Genomic DNA, 26,856 nt, shown 5'->3' with positions numbered 1-26,856 from the left:
TTGTATAGGTCCGTGCGACCCGCGTGAAAAGCACGCGCGTCGCACGGACGTATATCACGCTCGTGTAAACTAGGCCTAAGGGTGGGCATTTTCTGCCCAGGTAACAAGCACCGATCGACAACAAGTCGATTGGTGCTCGTTCGCTCCATTTACTTGGAGCAATGACGGAGTATGGGAGACGAACAATAGTTAGTACGATTGTTCATCCCCATGGTACTTTCATAGTGTCGGCAGCAAATCCCATTTACATTGGGAGATATGCTGCCAACAAATTCCCATTTTTATGGGATCGCCGGCGGATCGCTGCCATGTTTACACAAGCCAATGATTGGGAAGGAGCATTAGTACAAGCGCTCGCTCACCTGATCGGCCCATGTAAAAGGGGGTAATACTAGTTAGCTGCTTGCTCAAAATCCTTGATTATGTTCACACATTGTGTATTTCATGCAGAAAAAGAAAAATCTGTAACAAGTCCACAATGTTTTGCGGCCGTACACTATCCGCAAAGGCTGGACCACAAAAAAAAAAAACCATGTCATTATACGTCCGCATTTGCTATGTACGTTCTGGGTTCATTGAAATGAATGCGCATCTTCTGTGTGCACGGTCCGGGACTGCGGACGGCCCGCGGATGACGCTCCGTAGCCCGTCCGTGACGTAATCACTGACCGCACTCACAGCTACGGCCGTGTGCAGGAGGCCTTAATCTATATCTGCGCAAAAAAAGCACCACTAGAAATAGCAAATATATGTAACCATTCCCCAAAATGTCATGTAATATTCCAGATATATTTAAGAAGCAGATAGTTCTACACATCTAAGAACGTCACACATGCTCAGCCATACAGATAGGGTTTCAGTCAGCGGCAGCGCTCAGTCTTGTTATGCAGCACCCAGAGGGGAGGGGGTTAACACAGGGAGGTTATAAGAGTTTATTGACGGTCAGTTACCTTCCTCATAGATAAGACAGCAGTCTATACCGTGAAAAACAGGTCAACATTGCTCGCTCTTAGGACTTGTTCTCATGTTAGCGTTTTTGTAAAGCGCTTCTTAAAATACAGGCGTTTTTGATGCGTTTGGACGTGTTTTTTAAACACATAGGGGTGCATGTCCCATAGAGTCAGATTTGAAGGCAAATTTTACCCTTTGCAATGCAGAGAGAAATCGGTGTCTAATCCACAACGTGTGAACATACCCTGAGGGTATGTTCACACGGCTTATTTTCGGCCGTTTTTTGAGCCGTAAACGGGCGAAAAATCGGAAGCAGAACGCCTCCAAACATCTGCCCATTGATTTAAATGGGAAAGACGGTGTTCTGCTTCGACAAGTGCATGTCAACTCTTGAGCCGTTTTTCATTGATTCCATAGAAAAAGAACTCCAAAAACGGCCATAAACACGCAGCGTCCTGCAGTTCTAGTTGCTGCAGTAGTCTCCGTTCAATGCTTTTATACCCCCCCCCCCCTTTTCTGGTATAAAATAGACCACCCATGGAGTAAGTAAGTGGTCATCACCCAACTTTCCAAGAAGAAATTATAACACCCTAATAGAAAACGACCACTCAAGGACTTCTCTTGTAATGGGACTAGCAGTGAATTCTACAAACCCCATTCACACGATGCAGGAAAAGCTGCATGGATTTGAGGACATGCACTCGATTTTCAGATCCGCGGTTTTTGCTGCCGCTAAATGAAATCCGTGGCAAAATCTGCGAGATCATCTAGTGAACGTGACACAATGGTTCATGGCTCAGCCTCTGCCTCATTTTACAGTGTATTTATGAAGAACTATTTCATATACTGAAGTGTGTCGAAGTTCATTGTGGCAGGGAAGTTGTAATAAGAACACGGGGCTGCACTTAGTTTACAGTTCCCTTCCTTCCTCTTTTTTGGAACAGAAAAATAACATAACCCCCACCAGGCAATATTACATGAGACTTCTTCACAAACAAATCTGGCCAGGTACTTGTAAGGGCATGTTCACACGCAGTGTTTTCGGGGCGTAAACGCCTCGAAAAATGACTGAAAAAAAAAGGAAGCTGAACGCCTCCAAACATCTGCCCATTGATTTCGTTTTTTTACGCGGCCGTTTGAAAAAAAGGTGCATAAAAAAAGCGCCCCGTAAAAAGAAGCGCATGTCACTTCTTGAGCAGTTTTTCATTGTGTCAATAGAAAAACTTCTCCAAAAAACGTGGTTTACCCTTGAAAACGGCTCCATACAGCCGTTTTTTACTTCAGCGTGTGAACATAGCCTAAAAGGGATGGCATAAACAGGATCACCTCCAAACAACGAGATAGGCAAACACATTGAACCCCACCGCAGTGATGCACTATGCCGCTACCTCCCACGAGTGTATTACTTATCAGTACGCCATTCCTTTTTTTTCTGCCCATTGAAGTCTTTGGAGAGTGACAACTACAGATGCATCAGTATGTAATCAGTATTGTATCAATAGTTCAACTGCTTTTCAAAGTGGCCGTCTCATGTAGCCGTGATGGCCCAACAGTGTTACTGATCAGTCATACGGATGATACACTGATGCGATTTTATCTGAAATACGTCCATATTTCAGATCCTACCAATATGCTTGTGTTGCAGAGGACACACGGCAGATTTGTTGCAGAAATTTCTGCGACTGTCCTATACATCTGAACAAGGCTTACAGAGGACCGTGCACATTTTGTAGAAACAACCCCATCTGCTACGTGTGAACCCTGACACATCAACATATAATCAGAAGAAACATCGAAGCTGTAAACAGCAAAACGTAACTATTAAAACTGGAGAGCAGTTGCCCATAGCAACCAATAAGAGCACTTTTATACCGAAGGAAAACGTTAGGCGAAATCTTTCTGGTTGCTCTAGGCATCTGATCCAATGGACATGCAGTTTTTATACATTCGGTCCCGTATTACTATAAAAAAAAATCTGCTGCAAATGTGGCATTTATAGAAGGGATAATGTAGCCTTGGCGAGAAGTTAAAAGAATAGAACTCCTCAGCTGCTGCAGAACCTCTTGACTGACATGGAATGTTCTCATCCATTTAAAGATGAGAATCTGTATCCAAAGTGTGTACTGAGAAGTGAAGAACTCTATAGTAAGCACCGCAGCTGCTTAGGAATCTCTTAGTTTTAGGGGTATCAATCCTTGTTTGGCACAGGAGAATGAACTTCTTTCAAAAACGATCTGCGATTGGCGCAGCTTGTTTCTCCAAATAATTTTAAATATATTTTTATTTTTTGTTCTTTGAAGTTGCAATAAAAGCAGGATAAACCAAAGTGAACCATGATACATAGACTAATATTTCAGAGAGAAAATTGACCGCCACGTATAAACACAAATGCACACAGTAGAGAAGTTGCCCACAGCAACCAATAATCAGTTTTTTATTTGGAGTGATTTGGATAAAAGGGGGTAAAGGGGGGGGGGGGGGTGTCACTAAAAGCTTTATTCAAGGTGTGTTAAGTTTTGGCTTGTGTTTACCATCATCACATGAAAAGGAACGGAATCATGATGCAACCTTTTACAAGTTTCAGTCTTGTCCCATAGGATATGTTTACAGGAGTATGTTGTTGTTGTAGTGTTTTTGTGTTTTTTTTTGCTACAATAATCATGGAAAACCTGCGCCATTGTTTTTCAAAACTGCAAACTTTTGCCGCAATTACAAAAAAAAAACAACTACTACTACTTATGTAAACATAGCAATACAATGGTTCCCAATCCTTGCCCTGATGAGCTCTAACAAGCCTAAAACAGCTGAATGTGCCGTAAGCTGAAATAAGGCTCTTCTCACATCTACGTCAGCGGCTCCGAGCCTTTGTCGCAGATGATGTCAGATTTGAATGAAAGAACATTATTAAGACACCAGGACAGAACCCAACAGACCCAATTATAGGTCAATGGGTTCCATCGGGCGCCTGTGGTATCCGTTGTTCTGGATGAATAGTTGGCATCAGTTACATAAGGGTACAAATTTGATCTTAACCCTGGACTTTTTGGGTAATTGATGGTAAGCTATGTACGGTACCTTATGTTATGAGAAAGCCTTGGTGTGTTTAAGGGCATGTTCAGACATAGCAGAATTTTTCCGCTGCAAATGTTGGTGCAGATTTAGGGTAATTACGCAACGAATCTGAGCCAACATTTGCATATTTGGCAGGTAAGTCAGACGTTGCAGATGTCACAGCGGACTTGCCCCAGTTTTCAGTTTTTGCATGGCAAAGGCTGAAATCCGCAGTGAAATTCCACTTCTTCTCCGCAACGTCGAGCATGCTGCGGAGGGAAAAATCTGCACCGCGGCCTAATTTCCGCACAGTTACTTTCTGCAATGTCTGAACTAAGTTTCCTAAAAATGTATAGAAACAAATGTAAAAAACGGCTGCTGCAGAATTCCACTGCGGACTGTCCGCAGCGGCATTCCACAGCAATTCCGCCACGTGTGAATGTGCCCTAAGGCCTCATGCACACTTCAATCACTGTTTTCACGGCTGTTTTTGACGGATCCGTGTCCATTTTGGTATCCGTGTAGTTTCCGTGTGCACTCAGTGTCCGTTCCCGTATTTCAGTTTTAGGCCTGATTTACACGAGCGTGTGCGTTTTGCGCGCGCAAAAGGCACTTGGCAGCTCCGTGTGTCATCCGTGTATGATGCGCGGCTGCGTGATTTTCGCGCAGCCGCCATCATAGAGATGAGGCTAGTCGACGCCCGTCACTGTCCAAGGTGCTGAAAGAGCTAACTGATCGGCAGTAACTCTTTCAGCACCCTCAACAGTGAATGCCGAACACAATATACACCAACCTGTGAATAAAAAAAGACTTTCATACTTACCAAGAACTTCCTGCTTCCCCCAGTCCGGGCTCCCGGCCGTTGCCTTGGTGACGCGTCCCTCTCTTGTCATCCGGCCCCACCTCCCAGGATGACGCCGCAGTCCATGAGACCGCTGCAGCCTGTGATTGGCTGCAGCCTGTGCTTGGCCTGTGATTGGCTGCAGCTGTCACTTGGACTGAACTGTCATCCCGGGAGGTCGGACCGGAGTTATCGGTAAGTCAGAACGTCTTTTTTTTTTTTACAGGTTCATGGATTTTCGGAGCGGAAGTCACTGTCCATGGTGCTGAACCAGTTTAACGCTTTCAGCACCGTGGACAGTGACTGTCTCCTGACGTCGCGTACCCGAACATTTTTTACCGGTTTCGGTCAAAACGAGTTTGGCCGAACCCGGTGAAGTTCGGTGCGCTCATCTCGAATTTGACACTCCGTTTGGATGTTTGTAAACAGAAAAGCACGTGGTGCTTTTCTGTTTACATTCAGGAGTTTGACAGCTCTTGCGCGAATCACGCAGTTCGCACGGAAGTGCTTCCGTGCGGCATGCGTGGTTTTCACGCACCCATTGACTTCAATGGGTGCGTGAAAAACGCACGATTATAGAACATGTCGTGAGTTTTTTTCTGCGCACACGCGCTGAGCGCAATTCACGCATCGTCTAAACTGCCCCATTGACTAATATAGGTGCGTACGACATGCGTGCAAAGCACGCGCGTCGCACGCGCGTATATTACGTTCGTGTAAATGAGGCCTTAAACGGATGTTGTGCTTCCGTTTCGCTTCCGTGTTTCCATTAAAAAAATGGAAGGTATTGAACTTCATTTGAACTTGTGACATGTCCCAGTCTGTGAACTTTTGCACGCCCTGCCATTGCTAGGGCAACAGATCCGACAAAAATGGACGGCACATGGAAACCTTCCGTGTGCCGTCCATTTTTTTGACGGACCCATTGACTTCTGTGGGCCCCACGGTCACGGAATTACTGACCACAGTAGGACATGCTCTACTTTTGACGGAACAACGGATCAGTCAAAATAACGGAAGTGTGCATGGGCCCATTGAATGAATGGGTCAGGGTGCTATCAGTGCCAAAAACGGATAGCACCCTGAAGGAAAAAAACTGAAGTGGGCATGAGGCCTTACAGAAATTAATCCACCATTAAAGGCCATGTGAACTTGTGATTGTTTTTTTGTTTAATTAAATCGATGTTTGTGTTTTTAAGCAATATTGTAATTGACCTTTTATTATTTTTTTTTTAACGATACAGCTTCTATGTATCCTGTGTACATAGAAGCTGTATCTTTCCCTCTCAGCCGATTCCATCTGTTCAGCTGAACTGACGGCTCAGCTCAGAGCGGGACCTGCCTGTCTGACTCACAGGAGTCAGCAAATAGCAATCACATCTAAGTTATAAAAATTTACACGTGATCGATATTATGTGGATCCTGTGTATCAGAGACACACAGGATCCGCTGTCACCGAGCCGTCAGTTCAGCTGAACTGATGGAATCGGCTGAGAGAACGATACAGCTTCTATGTACACAGGATACATAGAAGCTGCATCGTAAACACGAAATAATAAAAGTCAACTACAAAAATGCTTAAAAAAACAAGGACATTATTCAAGTGTATACACTAGCCGCAAAGCAACGCGTCTGAGGTAGTGTTGGTTGAGGAAGCTTCTGGCAGCGCTTGTCACCTGGCTTCTAGGAACAGGCAGGCGTAGGATTACAGGCAGGTGACAGCGGAGATTAGAGACTGTGTCCAGTTACCACCTGTTCCCACACACATCCAGCCCGCAGTCACAGCGACTAGTGCAAAACGCAAATCTCATCTGACAGTAATCGATGCTGCATTAACCCTTCTGGTGCCAGGTGGCCATGCTCAGCTCTTTATTAATATTAAATGATGAGAAACGCTGGCACACCAAATGTAACTAGATAAAAGGTTATTAATTCCTGTACTTTAGAACGCAGGAGTGTACTGCACCTGGTACGAAGTCTACAGCTCTGTGTCCTCAATTACCATGTTGTATCGCTGAGTAATATACAGTGGCAAGGGAGATAATCCTAGAGAACAAAGCGATAAGGGGCAGTACATTCAGCTTCTGTCCACGCTATGGTAAATCTCCCACCCTCCATCCCGCAGCTCCTGATAACCTCAGCACCACCGATCTCATGGTCCACACGGCGTCCAGTATAAATATAGAGATATAATAGTGCTGTATCCAGGTGATCGTGTCATGACACCAGGGCTCTCTTTAGCTTTTTGAGGGCCCATTTCAAGAGTTAATGGTGGGGCACCCCCTGCACTTTCCAAACATCAGTGTGTCACTCTGGCCCATAGTGTTTTCTTAACTTGCCTGGTCTTCACTAAATCACTTGTGTATAAGTCTTCTATTGTCTTCAGGTGCCAGCCGGGCCCATTGATCATATGACACTTCCTGTCTGTGTCATGTGATCCACGCGGGTGTGAGGGTATGTTCACACGCAAACGCAAAATACGTCTGAAATTACGGAGCGGTTTTCAGGCGAAAACAGCTCCTGAATTTCAGACGTTTTTACAAGTACTCCCGTTTTTCGCGGCGTCTTTTACGGACATAATTGGAGCTGTTTTTATTGGAGTCAATGAAAAACGGCTCCAAAAACGTCCCAAGAAGTGTCCTGCACTTCTTTGACGCGGGCGTATTTTTACACGCCATCTTTTAACAGCGACGCGTAAAATTACACCTCGTCTGAACAGAACATCATAAAACCCATTGCAAGCAATGGGCAGATGTTTGCAGACGTCATGGAGCCGTCTTTTCAGGTGTAATTAGAGGCGTAAAACGCCTGAATTACGACTGAAAATAGGCCGTGTGAACATACCCTAAGATGACGCTGCTCTCTCCTGAGGGCCCCAGAAAACAGTGTCACGTGACAGGCTTAGATACAGGGCCCCAGCAGACAGTATCCACCGTATTAGGGTATGTTCACAGGGCTTATTTTCAGCCGTTTTTCGGGCCATAAAGGGCCGAAAAACCGGAAGCAGAATGCCTCCAAACATCTGCCCATTGATTTCAATGGGAAAAACGGCGTTCTGTTCCGACGGGCTATTTTTTTTACGCGGTCGTTTTGTAAAACGGGCGCGTAAAAAAACGGCCGCAAAAAAGAAGTGCAGGTCACTTCTTGGGACGTTTTGGAGCCGTTTTTCATAGACTATTATTAACAGCGCCAAAAACAGGCGTAAAAAACGCACCGAAAATTGCGAGTGGCTTAAAAAACATGTGAAAATCATGAGCGGTTTTCCCTTGAAAACAGCTCCGTATTTTCAGACATTTTTGAGGTTGCGTGTGAACATACCCTTATACTTACCCAGTCACCACCCCTGAGTCCATTCCTCTTCACCTCCAGGCACAGCACTGGTTCCTAAAGCCATTTAGCGTCAGGATGTTGTGTGGAGGTGAAGAGGACTGGACTGGAGCGGGGAGAGGGAGTATATGGAGTGATGGAGTTTGGGGACCGGGCCCTGCATGTCACAGAGGCAGCCGACACGAAGAATCCGAGATCTTTACATCAAAGCAACTAATGGGTACTTTTCAAGAACACCCGGAAACTCCAAAAGGAACCTTAAAGTGTAGCTAATTGTTTGACAAACTTCTGACATGTCATAGTGACATGTCAGAAGTTTGGATTGATGGCGGTCCGAGCACTGAGACCCCCACCAATCGCTAGAATGAAGCAGCTGAAGCCCTCGCGTGAACGCTCAGCCGCTTCGGGTCTGTTTGGCTTTTTCCAGAAAGCCGATGAACCGGAGTACGGGCTCATAGACTTTCTATTGAGTCCGTACACCGATACATTGATTACCGGAAAAAGCCAAACACGAAGCGGCTGAGCGCTCACACGAGGGCTTCAGCTGCTTCATTCTAGAGATTGGTGGGGGTCTCAGTGCTCGGACCCCCATCAATCTAAACTTCTGACAGGTCACTATGACATGTCCGAAGTTTGTCAAACGTTCAGCTACACTTTAAGGCGATATTCAGACAGTGCGGTCAAATTGACGTTTATTACCAAAATGCTGCCGTATATAATTTAAAAAAAACACATTTGCCCGTCTTGTTTTTCTCTTCTTGTACACACGCTCTACTCTTCCTATTCTTTCTCATTGTGACCTGAATGTTCTGATCTGAACTTTGAGATGATACATCATTTTGAGACTGTCCCGTCACACAGTCATAAATTACCTTGTAACATGCGTGCCTAAACTTTATGCTTCCTAAAGGTACAATGACTCGTTAAATAATGTACTATGGTCATTTAAAGGGGCTGTACAAGATTAGAAAAACGTGGTTTCTGTCTACCAAAAATAGCACCACACCCGTCCACAGATCGTGTGTGGTATTGCAGATCAGCCCCAGTCACTACAATAAAGCAGAGAAGCAATACCAGACACAACCTGTGGACAGGTGTGGTGCTGTTTCTGGCAAAAAGCAGCCATGTTTTCTAATCCTGTACAACCCCTTTTAATGAACAGACTCAAGTATCACAAGTCATGGGGTCAACTCAGAAGAAGACCCCAACAAAAAAACGCTCCCTTCAGAAGGACAATGGGTTCCATCTACCAACAACAGCCCCAGTAAACGGAGTCCTTGTTGCCCACAGCTAAAAGAAAGAGTTTGAATAATACTACCGTGTAATAAATCTGCCGCGTGCCATACCTGTTGCAGAAATACCGCACATTTTTACGGCGAATTTATGGCGCATCTGCACGTGTTACATGCGGATTCCTAGACCAGTTCGCCAGCATATTATTTATGCGATTGTCTGAACCGAACGTTTTGAGCTTTAACTATTTGATCGCCACCATTTATACGACGATTGACAAAAGAAATTCATACAACGTTAAACAGGTAAGATTCTGTTTCATCTGCGTCGGACCCTCCGTCGCAGATTCCATCTTTTTCTTTGGGCAAAATAACGCCGCATGCTGCACTATCCTGTCCGGCGAGACAATGGCAACCCATTAATAAGTTCCCTTGGGTGACTGATCCAGCGACTCCGGTTCTTCGTTGTTCTGCTGCAATGACGAAGAACAACAACGGAAAATCCTAACGCATGTGTGAACAGGGCCAATGGTAAACAGTTTACAAGTCCCATTATAATGCTTGTGATCAGACAAGTCCTCAAACAGCCCTGCCTAGGACTCTGTAATAAAAGAACTGACTCAGGTGACCTAGCACCGTACTCATGTGCGATTTACATTGTGACACTGGGAGGGAGCTGAGTAGACTGAAATATAGACAAGCGAGCAGCCTGTATATACAGAGATCTGCTTAGGCAGCGCTGGAAGGTCACATCAGGATTTGTCTACAACACACAGAGAGAATACACTGACAGATCCCCATTACACTGCACAGGACGAGATTGATCATTTGTGATCGCTTCATGTAGAGGGATTTATGTCACCAATAGTCAGAGAGAAGTCAGCCAGAGAATCTAGTCTATGGGGGATGCGTGAGATCACGTCCCGCAGAGCTCGGCTGCAGTTTTTCACGTCCGAGCTGCGCCACGCCGGTGTGAATCCAGCCTAAGGGGTTTTCCATCTTGTTAGAGCCCCTTGATAATAAATGGACAACAAGGTGCCCTGTTGATGTAACCTGTGGGGGCAAGTGTTCAGTCCTCCTAAAATGTCATTGCAATTAAAATCTATGTAATCCATGAAAGTGGCGCGGGCCTCCGGAGCGACAGACCTCTTTGTAGTAGCACTGGCTATTCGATGAACGAGAGACCCCCATACAATGGAGGGAGATTCATCAGGGCACTCACCCTACTTTTCTGGCACAATTGCCTTGAACAGAATGGTGTTTAATGAAGCTCCGCCGACACTTCTACACACGCAGCGCGGCTTTCCAGCCACAAATTATGAAGGTTTTCCACTACTTTTCTCCTTAGAAAAATGCCAGTCCATAATACCCGGTACAGGCTGGCGATGTTCAATAGCTGGCACCATATTCACACCTTTTTCGGGGATATATGGTGAATGCCACCCTGCAAACTACAACTGGTGCACTTCACTGAAGAAACCGCAGCAGCCGATGTTACGTTGTAGATTTAGGCTAAATTTACACTTGCATTGTAGGCAGATATTCCTCTCCCAGCACGCCGATTTTCGCGGCGATTATCGCGCCGTTTTTCGCCCGCGGCCATTGAGCGCTGCGGGCATAAAACAGCGAGAAATACGCTTTCTCTGCCTCCCATTGAAGTCAATGGGAGGTCAGAGGCGGAAGCGCCCGAAGATAGGGCATGTCGCTTCTTTTTCCCGCGAGGCAGTTTTACTGCTCGCGGGAAAAAGACGCCGACGCCTCCCATTGAAATCAATGGGAGGCGTTCTCGGGCCGTTTTTGCGATGCGGTTTCCGCGTCAAAAAACTCGGCAAAATACCCCGTGTGAACATAGCCAAAGGATGCAAAGGGATTACAAGCTATTTGTATAGGTTTTACATTGACACCAATGATAAAAATAACCCATCCGTTAGACAGTTGTTTGTTTTTTGAACAGAGAAAAAGTCCTGTACTCTGCACTTTTATCTCTGTAAAAAAAAAAAAAAATGGATGCCTATACATAATGGACGCAATTAAAAAATCCTATTCATTTTAATGGGATTTTTAACGGATCACTTTTTACCCTTATTCTAATCTAAAAACGGATCAAAGTAACAGATTATTCAAGTGTGAATTAAACCTAAGGAATTTTTACTTTTTTAATTTCTGTTTTTTAAGCCACAGCCTGCCCCATGTGTTACATTGTTGGTTCAGTTTTGCCCCATTAACTACAATTTTATTTTCCATAGAAATAATTCCACGAACATTTCCAAGAATTTCTTCTCTAATAAAGACCAGCTTCAAAACCGGGACTGAAACCCCATATTAAAAGTTTTACGATTGTCACCGGCAACTTTTTCCCCCAAAAGGAAACCCTGAGGTTGCCGGATGGTCAGTCACCCGTAGTTTACCGGGACCACGTGAAGCCCTAGCCCCAATGTCATAAATACGCCATTCCTGCTGAATTATATATATATAAAAAATATTTCTGTAGCTTTGGATTATTATTATCGCCGTCTAGAAGGGCATTTACCAACAGGCCGGTACACTGCAGATTTTCTTAGCAACAGAAATCCGCCGCAAATCGTTTTTTTGCTGCGCATATTGCTGCAGAAATGCAGTGTAATTGCAGAAATCATTGCAGATTTTTTACTTGCAGATTCAGCGTGAAACGCGGCGTCAAATATTAATTCTAGAACACTTTATTTGAAGCTGCGGAATTGATGTAAAAATCGCAACAAAATACCGCTTGCGATTTTTCCAACAGATTTCATGCTCCACATTAAAGTCTACGGAAAAAAAACTCAGCATCTCCGCTCAGAATGCCAATGTATGCCGCGGATAACAAAGTCGCACCGCAACTGAATTTCCGTACCAATTATGTGAGGATTTTTTAGCCGCAGTGCGGGGAGCAGAGTTATTGAAATCTCTTCCACTTTGCCGCTACTGTAAACACTGCGGATTATCTGCACGTTCATCCATTGCGGAAAATTGGCAGCGTATCCAGCCCCGCGGGAACATACCCTACGTTTTGCCTTTTTCGTTCCCAGCACGGATTCCGTGGACGCTTTTTTCCCAGCATGCTCTAGGGGTGCCCATTTTTCCCCACATAAACCTAAATACCAAAAAGCACAGACTAGTGTTGCGTTTTTGTTACCTTTTAGTGTGAACAAGCCCCAGACTACGAGTAATGACAGAGAAGTATACAGATCCAGACTATATACACTGTCTACATAGACGATATATATACACTGTCTACATAGACGATATATACCGCTGCACTCACCCAGGCAGGCTCCGCTCACCAGGGCAGTGGCGGTCAGGGCTCCAGCAGACGCTCCATAGATGTTTCTGGCATTTTCCACCAAGAATGGAGCGTGTTCCTTCAGACAACTGGCGACTCCAATGTGATATATGCCCAGAAACCCGCAGCCGGCAAAAGAAATGTTCCAGGAGGAGTCCAGGGGGAACATGTCCGAGACTCCTGCTGCCCCGTGTATTCTGTACAGGAAGAGAAGCCGGTCTATTATCCCCATATACAGTGCACTATGTAGATGACAGCCGCTACATGACCCCCTCCCTCCTTCCCGCGCTGCCCACCGCAGAGCCACCAATGCTATGTCTCCTACATGGCAGCGCCCCATAATAGATCCCTGCGCCAATTCCACAGCCGTGCGACATTTACCTGGTTGATGGTGTCGCCTCGGTCAGTGTCACTCCGCCAGTAGCCGCAGTCTTCTGTAGCCCCGGTGTCCTGTCCCTGGAACCTTATTTTCTTTCCAATTCCTAGTATTTTATTATGGGAGGCATCGCAGGCGACACCAAGCATAGCGACCAATCACCGTGCTCTCCTCAGCGGAGACGTCACAGCCGATAAACAGCCGCCGCACCAATGAGCGCCGGAGGACGAGCTACACCCTCATGTCTGGGTGGAGCCGCTGCACTTTGCCCCGCCCTGCGCTGTGCCCCTGAGCGCTGCACTTTTCCTCTGCTGTCACTGCTGGAACTTTTGTCCTACATGGAGGGTTCACATACTATTCTTATTTCTCAATTTATTCGCAGAAAACAAAGCAACGTGTGAAGTAACGCTGAGTGTGAACATAAGACTGAGTTCACACGTCGTGGATTTGACACAGATTTTCAGCTCAGGTTTTACACTTTGCAATGCAAAAGGGTGAGCTCTGCGTCAAAACCGCAACAAAATCTGCGACAAATCTGCAACGTGTGAACTCAGCCTAATGGGGCAGATTTACCAATGTTGTCTTTAGACAGCGGAAATTTGGACCAGGCAGAAGATGCGTCACATTTATCACAGTGGTACATGCTGTATGATAAATTTGGCGAATCTTACTAGACATTTTAGGCGCCTTTTACGCCGGCAGATTGACTACAACAGCTTGTTGATTGACGCTTGTTTGCTCCATTTCCATAGAGCAATGATCGGAACGTATGGGGAGAACGCTCATTAATTTAGCATTTTGTCCCCTGTTTACATGGAGAGCTGTGCTGCCGAAAAGCGACCATTTTTTAGGGCGCATAAAAGGTCCAATCAGCTGACAAATAAATGTTTGCTTGTTTGTCGGCTGATCGCTGCCCTTTTTACACCAAGCAATGATCGGGAATGAGGGTTCGTAAGAGCGCTGGTTCACCCGATCATTGGCCCGGGTAAAAGGGCCTTTAGGCACTTAAAAAGGACCGGTTACTAGCTCCTATAAAGCGAGTTATTAGACTCACGGAATTGCCGCTGTGTCTGGGAATGTCTGAAGCAAACAGCCTCACACTGATAGGTCAGCGTCAGAGGCTGTCTGCTAGCTCCGCCCATTGAAAATTGTTGGCGGCCATACCCACTTGGGTAGCCAGTGGTTCATTTACATATTGTGCAATAAATAAAGAGGGGGCAATATCTCAGCAACAGGGGGACACAAAAGCAACAAACACCGCTGGACTCACAGACACAGCAGCAATTACGTGAGCCTAATACCTCACTTTATAGGAGCTAGTGACAGGTTTTCCCAAAATCATAAATGATCACCTATTCACAGGATGGGACCCCCACGGATTTTGAGAAAGGAGGTCTTGAGCCCCCAGGTTCTCCTCACTGCACTCCACACAGTGAGGAAGAGCTTGAATTGACTTTAGCTATTCACTGTCTGAGAATGATGGAAACAGCCGAGCGCTGTACTCAGCTGTTTTAGTCACTCCCATAGACTTTGAATGGAGCGTCAGGGCGCATGCTGGACTGCCAATCCATTCAATGTCGTCCTCACTGCGGTGGAGCAGTGAGGAGGATCTGGGGGCTCAGGACCTCCTTTCTCACAATCGGTGGGGGTCCCAGTGATAGAAACCCCGCAATCAGAAAATTGTCACCTATCCTGTGGCTAGGTGACAATTCATGATATTGGGAAAACTCCTTCAAAACTCCTTTCTACGCCAGGCACAAAAGTCGCATTTTATGGTAAAAATTTTGACTATTGTGCAGTTCCCGTCACTTTTCTGAAAAATAGGTGCAGCTTATCAGAAGGGGGCAGGGCCTGACACATTTATCATAGGTTACGACCGAAACTGGCGTAAATTACTGTGCAAATCACGGACGGCCAGAGATGCACCTATTTTTTATTAAAAGGCGTGCACCTCTTAATAAATTAGGCATATTTTAGTACAACTTTCTGAAACGCCAGTCTTAATATATTCCCCCCTTAGTTTCTGCACTGTGGCGCATTTTAGCCATACCCTTCTTTTCTAAGCCACACCTCCTGTTTGAGAGACTTTTGAATAATGACTAGCGAGGCACAAACATCTGTTCTTTTTGGCGCATTTGCTTCACATATAGGTGTAAATCTTTGTGACGTTTTGTGACATATTTTGGCGCATTTTACGATATGGTCTAGGCGCAATCACATTAGTAAATCTGCCCTAATCAGGTTCCCTATGATATAATAATAATTGTTCAAAATACCGTAGCGAAACGAAAGAGCAAATTAGAAATCTTTTTAAGTTGTGAATAACATTGATTAGATGTGGTTTATAATGTTCTTGATCAGAACGAGGAAATCTGGGCGGATGTGGCCACCCGACAAGTCGTCAACAATGATTCACTGTGAACGTTTTGGTCATAGATTTCCAGTAGATGATTAAGCGTCTAATTATTACCCATTTGTATGCAGAATTAATTGCACAATTTCTGCGCTGATCAAAAAATGGTCCATTCTTTATTGTTTTAAAGCCACAATGTTTTTTGATTTTTTTTCACGGACCGAACATGGCTGTGTGAATAAGGCCCTTTTACACTGGTCAAATATCGGACAAACGAGCATTCACAGAACATTCTTTCCCGATAATTTCCCTGTATAAACACAACAACGATCAGCCGATGAACGATTGTTTAAAACGGATCGTTATAAAGACTGAAACTATTAGGCTGGATTCACAAGAGCACATTACGTCCGTAATGGACGGAACGTATTTCGGCCGAAAGTCCCAGACCGAACACAGTGCAGGGAGCCGGGCTCCGAGCATCATAGTTATGTACGACGCTAGGAGTCCCTGCCTCGCTGCCGGACAAGTGTCCCATACTGAAAACATGATTACACTACGGGACAGTTGTCCGGCAGCGAGGCAGGGACTCCTAGCATCGTACATAACTATGATGCTAAGAGCCCGGCTCCCTGCACTGTGTTCGGTCCAGGACTTGCGGCCGAAATACGTTCCGTCCATTACGGACGTTAATGTGCTCGTGTGAACCCAGCCTTATCGTTGTCGGCAGAGCATCTCCCTGCGTAAACAGAGAGACGTGCTGCCGACATTATAAAAATATATGGGGATAAACATTCAGAGTAACAAGCGCTCGTCCCTATACTAGCTCCTTGTTAGAGGAACAAATGAGCGCCGATCAACGAGTTGTCTCGTTGAACTGCGCTCGTTTACACAGCCCACGTCGGGCCACAGACAGCTACAGATATCCCCTTAAAAGGAATCTGCATTAGGCTGGATTCACGCGAATGTCAATTGCGTCCGTGCAGGCCGCGTGGTTTTTACGCGCCACGCACAGACCAATACAAGTCTATGGGGCAGTACAGACAGTCCGTGCTTTTTACGCAGCGTTTGTCCGCTGCGCAAAAAGCGCGACATGGTCAATATCTCGGCGTATTTTGCGCATCACGCACCCATTGAAGTCAATGGGTGCGTGAAAACCACGCAGGTCGCACGGAAGCACTTCCGTGCGAACTGCCTGTTTCGCGCAACAGCTGTCAAAAGGATGAATGTAAACAGAAAAACACCACGTGCTTTTCTGTTTACAAACATCCGAATGGCGTGTCATAATGATGGCGGCTGCGCGAAAAGCACGCAGCCGCGCATCATATTATGCTGCCTCATGGAGCAGGTAAGTGGCTTTTGCGCAGGCAAAATGCTGCGTGTTTTGCTTGCGCAAAAACGCCACACACGTCTGAATCAGCCCTTAGTCTTGAGGCCTCAAAACTGCTGAGAGAGCGATATAGGGGAGGGCATTTTAAATGTTACCTTTTTTTCTCATGTGTCTGAGAAAATGACATTTGATTCCCCCGCCCAGAGGTCGCAAGTGCCAATTTCTGCAGCTCTGTGTGCCAATTACAGATGTGTGCCTTTTGGCCAGATTCACATGAACGAGTGTAAACTCAGACGTGAAAAACTGCCATTTTTCACGTCCGAATTGCACACGTGCGGGTCCCGTTTTCCCGTATCCCCATAGACTTGAGTTTATCGAGGGATGCGTGAAAACGGAAGAAAATAGGACATGTTCTATGTGTCAACGGACCCTTCACACGGTCCATTGAAACAATGGCCAGGTGAACGGCCCCATTGAAATACATGCGTCTGTGTGACGGCCGTTGTTTGGGCTTATTCAGATGAACGGGATATACGTCCGTGCAACGCTCGTGATTTTCACGTGTGTCGCACAGACCTATATTAGTCTATGGGGCCGTGCAGACAGTTGTGTGATTTTTCCGCAGCGTGAGTCCGCTGCGTGAGGGTATGTGCACACGTAGTGACCAAAAACGTCTGAAAATACGGAGCTGTTTTCAAGGGAAAACAGCCCCTGATTTTCAGAAGTTTTTTGAGCAACTCACGTTTTTCGCTGCGTTTTTCGCGGCGTTTTCTACGTCCGTTTTTGGAGCTGTTTTCATTGGAGTCTATGAGAAAACGGCTCCAAAAACGTCCAAAGAAGTGTCCTGCACTTCTTTTGCCGAGGCTGTATTTTTACGCCTCGTAGTTTGACAGCTGTCAAACGACGACGCGTAAATGACAGGTTGTCGGCACAGTACGTCGGCAAACCCATTCAAATGAATTTGCAGATGTTTGCCGACGTATTGTAGCCCTATTTTCAGGTGTAAATCGAGGCATAATACGCCTCGTTTACGCCTGAAAATAGGTTGTGTGAACCCAGCCTAAAAGTCACGACATGTCCGTTCTTTGTGCGTATTTCGCGCATCACGCACCCATTGAAGTCAATGGGTGCGTGAAAATCACGCGCACCACACGGAAGCACTTCCGTGGGACGCGCGTGATTCGCGCAACAGCAGTGAAAAGGATGAATGAAAACAGAAAAGCACCACGTGCTTTTCTGTTTACAAACATCCAAATGGAGTGTCATAATGATGGCGGCTGCGCGAAAATCACGCAGCCGCGCATCATACAGGGCTGACACACGGAGCTGTTAAGTGCCTTTTGCGCACGCAAAACGCCACGTTTTTTGCGTGCGCAAAACGCAGTAGCTCGTGTGAATCCGGCCTAAGGCTGTGAGTAGTAAGTTGGAGCTGTATCCCTGATTTCGCCAAATTAAAGAAAATGTGTCAGAGAAGTATCAGGATTTTTGTCAGCACGGAGCGCAGAGATGATATTATACCTCCTACAATTGTTACACCTGGAGGGTATGCTTCCACTCTTTATACATCCACTCCTCTGTTCTGACTATTGCAGTAAATGACGAGGGCATACTACATTTTTTTATTTTTACGCACTATCCCACTCCATAATACGCAGGTATCCTTCCCCAGAAGCATTGCTTCTAGGGAGTATATAGCTCCATATTATTGGACCGTAGGTACTCCTGTACTAGATCTGTGAGGGCGGATTTACACGAGCGTGTGCGTTTTGCACACGCAAAATACGTGGCGTTTTGCGCAGCCGCCATCATTATCACACTCCGTTTGGATGTTTGTAAACAGAAAAGCACGTGGTGCTTTGCTGTTTACATTCATTCTTTTACTGCTGTTGCGTGAATAACGCGCGTCCCACGGAAGTGCTTCCGTGTGGTGCGTGTGATTTTCACGCACCCATTGACTTCAGGCTGGGTTCACACGAGCACATTAACGTCCGTAATGGACGGACGTATTTCGGCCGGAAGTCCCGGACCGAACTCAGTGCAGGGAGCCGGGCTCCTAGCCTCATAGTTATGTACGATGCTAGGAGTCCCTGCCGCTCCGTGGAACTACTGTCCCGTACTGAAAACATGATTACAGTACGGGACAGATGTCCTGCAGAGAGGCAGGGACTCCTAGCATCGTACATCACTATGATGCTAGGAGCCCGGCTCCCTGCACTGAGTTCGGTCCGGGACTTCCGGCCGAAATACGTCCGTCCATTACGGACGTTAATGTGCTCGTGTGAACCCAGCCTCAATGGAGCGTGATGCGTGAAAAACGCAGAAATATAGGACATATCGTGAGTTTAACGCAGCGGACTCACGCTGCGCAAAACTCACGGACAGTCTGCACTGCCCCATAGACTTGCGTAGGTCCGTGCGAACCGCGTGAAAACCACGCGGGTAGCACGGACGTATAGCACGTTCGTGTAAATCCGCCCTGAACATGACTTTGCCACGTTCATGGAGGCCAACAATGAATTCCGCTATAACAGATCTACTATGTTTATGCTGGTAATATTAAATATTAGGAAACATTGAGTTTCTCAATATATTGCATAATATTTGTTTTCTGTGGATGGTAACGCGCTTACCCAGCATTTTTAGCCTGTTTACTGATTGAATTAAATGGACACACAATGACCATGGATAATTGATGGGCTTTGTAAACAGAACATTTATGTTGGCACGTGCAGTGCTGTTTATTTTTTACTTGGTATTGGGGTATGTTGCTATTATTGATGTGGGGTTTGTGCCAAATAAAATGCCTGTCATGTGTAAAAGTTAGAAGGCAATAATAACGTATTAAATTCGGAAAAAGCCGTATTGTAAACCAGTTATTAGTGTAACCAAGATAACCACGCGATACCTGGACAGGTGTGTGCTGATAATCGCCCTATACACCTGGCAGGTGCCATCTGTCTATATACGCTGACACACACTTCTGCTGATAGTATAAACTGGAGTTTGTTTGTTCGGCCAGTGCTGAGATGGTAAAGCGCTGTTTGGTATCCTAGCATTGGTAAAGCTGACCATGATGTTGAACGTCACGTTTGGACTAATGGCTGCATGGCAAATCTCTAGAATCAGGCAAGAAAATGATAAACTGTCGATGAGCAATGCAAGGGTTAACCTGCTAATTCTAGGTATACATAGCTAAGGGTGTGTTCACACGTACAAAAAGAAGTGGCTGAAAATTACGGAGCTGTTTTCAAGGGAAAACGGCTTCTGATTTCAAGGCATTTTTGAAGCTGAAAATGAAGCTTTTAACTTGAAGTTTCTTTTGAGGCGTTTTTCATAGTGTCGAAAAACTGCGTTTTTTTAATTCAGCAGCGTAAAAATACACCTCATGTGATCAGCACAGTGTATTTCCCAATGAATTCAATGGGAAGCTGTTTGTAGGCGTTTTTCCAGGCGTATTTCAAGGTGTTTACACTCAGAAATACGCCTAAAAAAAACTGTGTGTGGGAATACCCTAAGGGCTTATTCTTACAAACCAGTGTAAACTCGGGACGTGGAAAACTGCAGTTTTTCACGTCCGAGTCGCATACGTGCGGCACCCGTTTTCACAGATCCCTCATAAACTTTAGTTTATAGAGGGATCCGTGAAAACGGACAAAAATAGGACGTCCTATTTTTTCATGAGCCCTTCACACGGTCCGTTAAAAAAAACAGCCGTGTGAACAGCCCCTTAGAAATACATGCAGCCTTGTGACGGCCGTAAAAAACAGCCGTCACACGGACTACATATTTGTAAGGCCTTATTTACACGAACGTGTTTCATGACCGTGATACACGCGTGAAAATTACACGCGTCGCACAGACCTATGTAACTCAATGGGGCCGTTCAGACAGTCCGTGATTTTCACGTAGCGTGTCCGCTGCGTAAAACTCACAACATGTCCTATACTTGAGTGTTTTTCGCGCATCACGCACCCATTAAAATCAATGGGTGCGTGAAAACCGCGCACGGCACACGGACGCACTTCCGTGTGCCGCGCGTGATTCGCGCTACAGTTGTTAAATAGTTGAAGGAAAAAGCCGTGGGTGAGATTTTAACAAATCTCGTCACCACACAGCGGAAAAGAGCCGCTGAAAAAAACCACATAAATTGACCTGTGGTGCGGTTTCTTCAGACGCAGCAGGTCAATTAATGCTGCAGAATCGCAGCTCTTTTATTGCAGGGTTTTTCCCATTGAATTCAATGGGGTGCTTAAACCCGCAACAAAGTAGTGCGTGTTGCCACATTTTCCCGCGAAAATCACAGCGATTCCACCGCAAGTAAGAAAAAAATAAAAATGTTATACTTACCCAGAAATCCCTGCTTCCTCTCCAGTCCGGCCAGGAGGGATGACGTTTCATCCCATGTGACTGCTGCAGCCAATCGCAGGCTGCAGCGATCACATGGCCTGCAACGTCATCCCAGGAGCTCAGACTACACGCAGAGAAGAGGGAGGGGGAAAATATGAAAGTTTTTTTTTGTTTTTCCGGTGCTGCTTTACACAATGGAGCGATTTTTTTTGGACGGCATTTCCTGCGGTGTTCAGGGTGGATACGCTGCAAAGCTTTATGCAGCGTATCCACCCTGAACACGCTGTGTGTTCGTACCCTTAGGGCCAGTTCACACGTTGCGTAAATACTGCAGATTTTCCACAATGGAATTAGTTGCAGAAAATTTGCAGCAAATACAGTAGCAGCAAAGTGGATGAGATAACACAAATCTTATCCACACTCTGAGTAAATACTGTGCGGAAAAAATGCTCCGAAATTGGCCTGCGGTGCAGTTTTATTTCGCCTCATCAATTGTATTTACGTAAACGCTGCTTATTTGTTGCAGGATTTCCTCATTGAATTCACTGGGGAGGCAAATCGCGCATCAAATAGCAGTTGTTCCGTTTTTGCGGTGGGTTCGCAGCGATCCCGCTGCAAAAAACGCAACTCAGAAAACAAAAAATATATTATACTTACCTAGGAGTCTGTGTTTCATCCTCCTGTTATGACGCTTCATCCCATGTGACCGCCGCTGCAGCCAATCACAGGCTGCAGCAGTCTCCTAGGATGAGACATCAGGCCGGCTAAGTGGTGCAAGGTTTCACAGCGGACATTCCGGGCAAAAAAATGCACCACAGTTTGGTGTGCTTTTTCGCCTGGAATTCCCTGTGGCACACAGGGTGGATATGCTGCATGTTATTACGCAGCGTATCCGCCCCGTGTGAACTCAGCCTTAAGGGGCATGTTTAGGACGCTAAACCTGAGCAGTATAACACGCTGGTGGCTTAGTGCCCTAAAATCTAGCAACAATACATTTTCCTACTGGGAACATAAGGTTCCATAACATCCTGAAGCAGAGTTTTAGTAAACGCCCAGAAAAACGGCTGAAAATACGGGGGCTGAACGCCTCCAAACATCTGCCCATTGATTTCAATGGGAAAAACTGCGCTTTGTTCCCCCGGGGCATTTTCTTTTTACATGCCGTTTGCAAAACCGACGCGTAAAAAAGAAGTGCATGTCACTTCTTGAGCCGTTTTTCATTGTCTCAATAGCTGATAACGCAGGTCCCCGGTCTTGGTCTCCCAGTTATCGTTGTCTCCTGCAGGTTTATGTATATACTTTTGTCTATGCTATATTTTGACTTACTTACATGTGTGTATACTAATGAATATCTAATAATAATCCGTGCAATATACCAGACATTTCACCTGTTTAAAATTACTCTGCATACACTGTTGTATTTGGGGGACTTTGTTACCGTGTCACCATTGGATTGATCCGCTGCTTCAGTGTTCTGTTTCCGTTTTATTCTGTGTTTTTAATCTTATTCATGTGTTTGTTCATGTAACATTAATAAAGTATTTTTTGTATTTTCTTAAATACATGGTCTTGACTTCTTTGCTCTTTTTCGATGTGAACAAAGCCTAAGTCGCAGAAAATTTCAGCAACAAAATCTGCTGTGTGTGACCTCATGCACACGACCGTAGCCATGTGCATGGCCGTGATTTTCGGTCGGCTGCGGAGTGTCACCTGCAAGCCGCCCGCAAATGGCCATTATTCCCTATGAGCCTGAAAACCACGGTCATGTGCATTGGCCCATAGGAATGAATGTGGTCGCAATTCTCCCGTGGATTTTCGGGGGAATTGCAGCCGCAAAAGCACGTTCGTGTGCATGGGGCCTTATTCACACAGTGCAGATTTTGAATGTGTTTGTTGTTATGTAAATTCTTTATTTTGAGTTTCGGGTAAAGGTACATAAGAAAGGATCGGAAGACATGGGTGTATAATGAGGGCAAGGGTTGCAAAGGGAAGACAAACCAGGAAAGGCCCTGTTCACACCGAGTTTTTTACCTCTTTCTTCAACAGGCAAAGGAAAAAAAACGCAAGCGGTTTTTGCCTCAAAACGCCATGACTGTTTGCAGTGGTTTTTTTTCTGTCTCCCATTGATTTCAATGCGGCTTTTGAGGCGGAAAACACCTCAAGATGCGGCATGTCTTCTTTTTCCCACGAGCAAAATGAAATCAATGGGAGCCAATTTCAGCCGTTTTCCACGGCAAGAACCGCGTCAAAATGCTCCACGTGAACAGGGCCTAAGGATTTCATAAATACCCCGTATATTTGCATGTATCGTTAAGCCACAACCAGGAAGGGAACCCAAACAGAAGAAATATCTCCTCTCCTGCATCCAATACTGGTTTTGGCATAAGAATTAATGCAAAATCTGCCTTAGGCCGGGTTCCCACGTAGCGTAAACGCTGTGGAATTTCTGCAACAGAATTACATGCGAAAATTCCACAGCATTTACAGTAGCAGCAAAGTGTATGAGATTTAGAAAAAAACTTAATTTAATCTGCAGCATGTCAATTGATGCTGCATTTTAATTGATTTTCCCGTGCGGGTTTTCCCCATTGAATTCAGTGATTACGCTGCAAAAATCGCAACTACGGAAAAAGAAAAGAAACATTCTTACCCAAAAGTCTGTGTTTCTTCGACCAGTTGGGACACCTGGGATGACGTTGCATCCCATGTGACCACTGCAGCGGCGGTCACATGGGATGAACCGTCATCCCAAGAGGATGTGTGGTCACATGGGCTGCAGTGTCATAAAGGTAGGCCGGAGCGGACTGCACAGGAGGGGCGCGTCACCATAACAACGGCCTAGGTAAGTATGAGCCGTGTATTGCGGGTTCCAGGCAGGATACACTGCGCAGTTTTTACACAGCGTATCCGACTCGTGGGAACACGGCCTTAGGGTAGGAACGCACGGCGTAAACGCTGCATTTTCTGCAACGAATTCATTGCGGAAAATCCACAGCGTATTATTGTAAATTTCACCAAATCTCATCTCCACAGCGGAAAAAATCAGCCGAAAAAAATGCACATAAATTGACCAGCGGTGCAGTTTCTTCTGGCGCAGCATGTCAATTAATGCAGCGGACTCACCACTCTTCTGTTGCGGGTTTCCCCCATTGAATTCAATGGGGTGCTTAAAACCGCAACAAAAGTGGAGTTGCGAAACTTGCGGCGGTATCGCGACTCCGCCACAAAAATGGCAAGAAAAAAAAATTACCCAGAGTTCCCTGCTTCCCCAGTCCAGCATCCTGGGCTGAAGTTTCATCCCATTTGACTGCTGCAGCGGTCACATGGCCTGCAACATGACGTTAGGAGGCCGGACCATGCACAGAACAGAGGGAGAAGGTAAGTACGAACGTTTGTATTTTTTTGGCGCTGCTTTCTGGTGGTGTGGTTTTTAGGACGCCATTCCCTGCGGTGTTTAGGGCAGAAACACAGTGCAGCTTGACACATCGTATCCTCCCTGAACACGCAGTGTGTGTGCCTACCCTTAAAGTAGAAAAACCCTTTAATGATGTAGAAATCTTCAGTCCTGTATATAGATCTGTATTCACCTGTAATACACACTATATGGCCAAAAGTATGTGGACACCTAACCGTCTATGAGCTTGTTGGACATCCCATTACAAAACCATGTGCACAGGGACACTCCAGCCAAAACAAAGCACTCCCATGTGTACCATTATGGTTTTCCATGTGTCAGTCTCTCATCTGTTATTTTTCTTGCTGCTTCTATCTATATATCTGACTGGGATTGTTGCTTAGCAGCAGTGTGAATCCGTCTCGGTGACACGATTTCTCTACTTGAGTCCATGGAGATCTATGTGTCACCAATCACAGGCTTCAGCAGCTCCCGTACCACACTAGTGTTGCACAGGAGGGGACAGAAACATCTATAATCAGCTATCACTGATACTTAAACAGGTTCTTGTCACACGGGTATAATGTAGAAGAATATTGTGCAGCCTCCCTGTCTGTATACTTATGGTTTCTCAGCTTATTTAGGAGAATATAGAGACTGATCATCACAGTTTCCCCCGGCATGCAGAAATTGTATGGTCTTTAGCTGGTCATGTGATGCTGTGCCAAAGCTTCATGGGATTGATAGCAATGCAGAGAGGAAGAGAAAGCTGGAGAAATCTAAGAATCAAGATGGAGGCTTTTTTAAAGCACAAACAAGGCAGCAGCTCAACAAGTAAGTACAGCATACATAAAAGTGGAGTATGGTATACAGTCAGGTGGGGAATGCAGACATGGAAAGTTGTGTTTCCACTAGAGGTCTTTAAAATGTTTGGCCCCATTTTGAAGCCATTATTCTTATGGAAAGGATTTCCTACAAGATTTTGGTGCATCTCTCTGGAAATTTAAATTCATTCAGCCAAAAGAGCATTTGCGAGGCCAACGTTGGATGAGATCTGCCTCACAATCAGCGTTCTACTTTGTTTTTGATGGGGTTGAGATCAGGGCTCTGTGTGGGGCTCTAGTTCTTCCACACCAAACCATGAACAGAAAAGCAAAAAGCACAGCGCCACATAGTGCAGGTCAATGAGGTTTAAATGGAATATTGAACATGGTCTATTATGCTCACCACGATAGTGCTTGGAAAAGGCAATGAAAAAGTCCACAGGTGCTGCTGCCAGGATCCAAACCGGTAAACCAGATGGTCACCGCTAGTTAGAACGTAAAGAGGTAGTGGGAAAAGGGAGAATCCGTATTACATTTTAGATCATCCACACATTAGATTACAATTGCTTGTGTGCTAATTTCTAAAATGTAATACGGATGATCTTTTATCTTTTTTCCTTTTGTGTAGGTATCAATGTTTTTAAAACAATTTTCCGATATAGATGTTATTTATGACGTCACAGTCACTCTTTGACCTTTCCCCTTTTGACCCTTTTTTCCTTCCTGTGTGCTCAAATTTTCGTTGATATATAAGCAACTTCTTTTGTATGTAATTTTAACGGCCTGAGGAAGACGCTAGTACAGCGTTGAAACGCGTAGCCATTATTATTAATGTTTTTCAATAAACATATTTATATCATTTTGTTTACCATCGCTGAGTTCCTTCAACAGCCACGCAGCAGCGCCTTACAGGATCCTCCCTTTTCCCACTACCTCTTTACATACACCAAACCATGTCTTTATGGAAAATGCTTTGTGCACTGGGGCAGTCATGATGGAACAGAAAAGGGCCGAACCCCAAACTGTTCCTACAAAGTTGGAAGCTACAATTCTCCAAAATGTCTGTGTGTGCTGTAGCATTATTATTATTATTATTACCCTGCACTGGAAATAAGGGGCCTAGGCCAAACCCTGGAATACAGCCCCAGACCAATATCACCAGATCTTAAAATAGGCGCTACGCACTCAGGTAGGTAGAGTTCTCCTGGCATCCACCAAACCCAAATTTGTCAGACTGCCAGATAGTGAATGATGACTAATTTCAGAGAACACATCTCCACTCCTCCAGAGGCGGCATCTTCACACCACGCCATGAGACACTTGGAATTGTGCATGGTGATGAAAGGCTTGTATACAGCTGATCAACCATAGAAACATATTTCACAGAGCTCTTGAACAGGTCTTCTGCTGAGGTCACCTCCAGGGGGAATTTTGGAACTCTGCAGCATGTCTGGCAACAGAGGATATTGGATTTTTCCACGTCACAGTACATTAGTCATTAGTACACAGTAGTCTTTCTAAACTGGACA

The 26,856-nt window shown here is 45.4% G+C and overlaps 1 protein-coding gene across 1 annotated transcript in view; it reads right to left on the bottom strand.

Moving 5' to 3' along the window:
• Positions 1-13,210, bottom strand: part of PNPLA2 (patatin like domain 2, triacylglycerol lipase) — a 34,852-nt gene extending 21,642 nt beyond the window's left edge. The window contains exons 1-2 of the mRNA XM_075837599.1: positions 13,085-13,210; positions 12,686-12,900 (exon numbers count right to left, since the gene is read on the bottom strand). Coding sequence (XP_075693714.1) covers positions 12,686-12,872 — 187 coding nt within the window. The 5' untranslated portion in view covers positions 12,873-12,900; positions 13,085-13,210. The remainder of the gene's footprint in view (positions 1-12,685; positions 12,901-13,084) is intronic.
• Between the last annotated feature and the right edge of the window lie 13,646 nt (positions 13,211-26,856).

This window comes from Rhinoderma darwinii, chromosome 9 (genome assembly GCF_050947455.1).
Source record: "Rhinoderma darwinii isolate aRhiDar2 chromosome 9, aRhiDar2.hap1, whole genome shotgun sequence".
NCBI lineage: Eukaryota > Metazoa > Chordata > Amphibia > Anura > Rhinodermatidae > Rhinoderma > Rhinoderma darwinii.
Note: the sequence above shows the minus strand (reverse complement) of the source record. Positions and strands in the feature narration are given on the sequence as shown.